This window comes from Sparus aurata, chromosome 19 (assembly GCF_900880675.1).
Source record: "Sparus aurata chromosome 19, fSpaAur1.1, whole genome shotgun sequence".
NCBI classification, from domain to species: domain Eukaryota; kingdom Metazoa; phylum Chordata; class Actinopteri; order Spariformes; family Sparidae; genus Sparus; species Sparus aurata.
Window position 1 is genome coordinate 18,948,466 of NC_044205.1, and position 3,384 is coordinate 18,951,849.

The window sequence follows — 3,384 nt, forward strand, 5'->3', positions numbered from 1 at the left end:
ACAGTTTTTTTTTAATTGCTAACAAGCACCGGTCAATACTGAAACCACTTAATCGTAACTCTTCATTCAGTCTGCAACATGCATCCTGGACAAACACTCCATGCATGCCTCAAAAGAAGATGATGTAAAAAAAATACGAACAACAGCGAGTGTTACAGAAATTATGAACTTTTGTCATTTGAAGATATTTTTTCTTGACACAGAAACACACCTACATCAAAAAAATCAATCTTCTGCTCAAAACCACATTTTGTCAAATACAATAGATATCAACTATACATTTCAAAATGTGAAAAAAATCTCACTATCAAACTATTCTTTCAGAGCACGAGCATGATTTCATCTAGATGTCATCTAGTCAATCATTGTGCAATGACTTTCAAATACAACTGTTATCAGTTGTCGTTACAAAAACTGCATTATAGTGATTTACACGTTTCTGTTCTACCTGCATACAACAGACCATATATAATCCAATGTTTCAGTTCAGCCATTTTTGCCCAAATACACAAGAATGAGTCGTCTTTAATTTGTAGAATATGCAGTAGAACAAATTATTACGGAAGTGACAGATGTGCTGCAGTATCAGTATTGTGTAGTAGTGGTAACATGAAAATGCTGCCAGTGGTCGAAATGAAGTCAACATTCGTGGTCTTTGGTTCCAAATGTGAAAAAATTGAAGAATCCCAGAATTTCTAGGCTGCAATAATCATTTTAAAAGAATGAATTAACATGTGCAAAGATTTTCTATATATCTCAAGTTGCCATCCAACTGTTTTGAATGTGCTGCAAACATTCTGAACAGTGTTTGCAGATAATGAGAAAACGGTCCGTGAATTTTGGAGGATGTTGTCACTGAGTGCATTTTGTGTGAAAGCAATGAACAAATGATTCACAGTTTGGTCGACACAGAGGCTTCTGTTTTACTGACTGTGTGATGAGTTTGAACAATGTGACTCCAGCGTTGAACAATGCATGTAAAAAATCAAGAAGAAGAAAACACTGTAACATGCAGCTGCTCCATGTGACTGGAGACAGGTAGATGCTTGCAGTGTGAGGCTGCAGTGGGATTAGTCTGACATCTTGTGGTGCTATGATGCAACTGCAATAACGTCTTTAATTTCAGCTGACTCATGTTTCTCCTCAGCACCATGTATGGTTCAGTAACACATTGACAGTTTTACATGACTCCAACACTTGCAATTCTCTTAAAATGAGCAGAGACCAAAGTGTAGTAAGGAAGAAAGCAACTCATTCATGCGATGTTCAATTTCCTTTTATTTGATCCCAGTTAACGTAAGATGATGACAAACATCACTTCATGCCTTTGGAGTCAGCAGAGTTCCAGAGCTCGTCCATCCCCCCATGCAGCACCAGTTTGCCGTCATTGGTCAGGTGAAGACTGCACATGTCACAGCTGGGTCTGTGGGTGTTTGTGTGCCACCTGGCATTGTCATTGTTGTTGTACATGACCAGGTTGCAGTCAGCCTGCATGCACAGGCGGACAGCGTCTGATCCATCAGTGTCTGAAGCCCACAGAGGGCGCCAGCCGTAGACAACAAAGTTACCATCACCCTGCAGGGCACAAAGAGAGTTGAATGTCTTTTCCCAAACACTGTACACAAACCAGTGCACACGAGTTACTCACCTGGAAAATAGCCTTATAGTCCCCATTGTTGGAGATCAGGAAGTCTCCCTTACGCAGCTCATTATCTTTGGACAAGCAGTTCCTGCTCATGATTCTGCAACAAAAAGAAAACCTGTGTTGTATCTTTGTAAAACACTCAAATTATAATAAATCATACATTTTGGGAGTTGGTTAACCAATTCAGTATTGCACCATCACTGATTTGATTTTTTTCCTTTGTTTATCCCCCAAATGAACCTTTTGCACCGTCATAAACGTCATGCACAGATTCAACAGTAACCAGCAGCGGCTCCTTCATACATTTAACTAAACATGCACAGCATGAATTCATCCATCAGTATAAAAGTAAAGAATACTTACAGGCTTGAATGTTCCACCACAGTCAGAGTGCATGCAGAGGACGAGGAGTGAAGTGAAAAACATTAAATTCACTCCATTTTTATATACAGTAAGCTAGGGGTGGAGATAGATTGGTTCTCTTTTCTCAAGAAAAAGGAAAAAGTCCTGTTAGTGGGCAGTCTGCTTCAACTTGTGTGAACTTTTTTGTGCTCCCCCCACGCTAAGGTCAGCAGGTTGGGTCACAAAGACAGAAAACACTGACTCAGAGTAATTAGAAAGCTAAACTGCAGCTTCTAGTAACACGTGGGTTCTAGCAATGTTTCTGCGACTTGACAAGAGGTTAAATGGCAACAGGGGTGTTCAGTTCTGTGAAATGCATAAACGCTTTGTAAGAAAAAAAGACCAGGCTGTGCAGGACTTTGAGGAAGTAGCAGAAAACACACAAACAAACAAATGGTGTGGACACAGGGTCGCAGATTAATAAGCAACTTGATTTTACACAATGTAGTTGGGGGATTTTATTAGGTCAGAATAGATAATTATGGCAAGAAAACAGTTTTGGACAGTTTTTTTCAGTTGCTAACAAGCACCAGTCAATATTGAAACCACTTAATTGTAACTCTTCATACAGTCTGCAGCATGCATCCTGGACAAACGCTTCGTACATGTCTCAAAAGAAGCTCATTCAGTCAAAACACTGGCACCAATCCTCACTCAGAGAGCCAACACTGTCACTCGTAACACACTGATGTAAAAAATACTAAGAACAGTGAGTGCTATAGAAATGGTGAACTTTTATAATTGAAATTTGAATCATTCGTTCAGTTTTTCACCACAGCTAACATGAGTGTTCAGCTGAAGATATGTTTTCTTAACACAGAAACACACCTAGTTTCACATAGCTGGACCTAGGGCTAGGCTTCAGTCAGAGGCAGGCCTGCAAAGTGAATGGGATGGATCAGAGGTCAGGATACTGCAGTTTATTCATTTTGGAGGTGATTTTGAGGTGAGATTTCTTCACATTGCTGCAGTGAAATGTAACCAAATATGTACCTGTGATGGAGTAAGGAATCAGGAAGAAGATGGAATGATAATGATGAACTAAACTGAAGAAATTGATTTGACATAAGGTCAAATGTTTATTTGTTTATTTATTTATTTTATTTTATTTTATTTGTTGGTTTTATGGTTTATCTGTGAGGGAGAAGAACTGTCTCAGCAGCATTATCAAAGTCTGTTCCAAGATCATTGGAATTCAGCTAACAGACTTAAGCTCGATCTGGAAAAAACAAGTTATCCAGAAAGCCAGAAAGGTCATTAGTCATCCTGACCACATCCTCGGTCAGGAATTCTGTTTGATGCCCTCAGGGCGGCGTTACCTTGCCCCCCCGAGGAAG

The 3,384-nt window shown here is 39.6% G+C and overlaps 1 protein-coding gene across 1 annotated transcript; it reads right to left on the reverse strand.

Annotated features, from left to right (window-relative positions):
• Positions 1 to 1,258: 1,258 nt before the first annotated feature.
• On the reverse strand, positions 1,259 to 2,129 carry LOC115569679 (lectin-like). The gene is made up of 3 exons (XM_030397711.1): positions 2,009 to 2,129; positions 1,649 to 1,742; positions 1,259 to 1,575 (listed from the first exon to the last, which is right to left on the reverse strand). Exons 2-3 carry the CDS (start codon positions 1,736 to 1,738, stop codon positions 1,315 to 1,317), a joined length of 351 nt encoding a protein of 116 aa, XP_030253571.1. The 5' UTR covers positions 1,739 to 1,742; positions 2,009 to 2,129; the 3' UTR covers positions 1,259 to 1,314.
• Between the last annotated feature and the right edge of the window lie 1,255 nt (positions 2,130 to 3,384).

Coding starts and splice junctions, on each gene's coding strand:
- LOC115569679 (XM_030397711.1), bottom strand. CDS start 1,738: ATGAGCAGGAACTGCTTGTCCAAAGATAATGAGCTGCGTAAGGGAGAC. Junction 1,576..1,648: donor ACTATAAGGCTATTTTCCAG/GTGAGTAACTCG, acceptor TGTGCCCTGCAG/GGTGATGGTAACTTTGTTGT.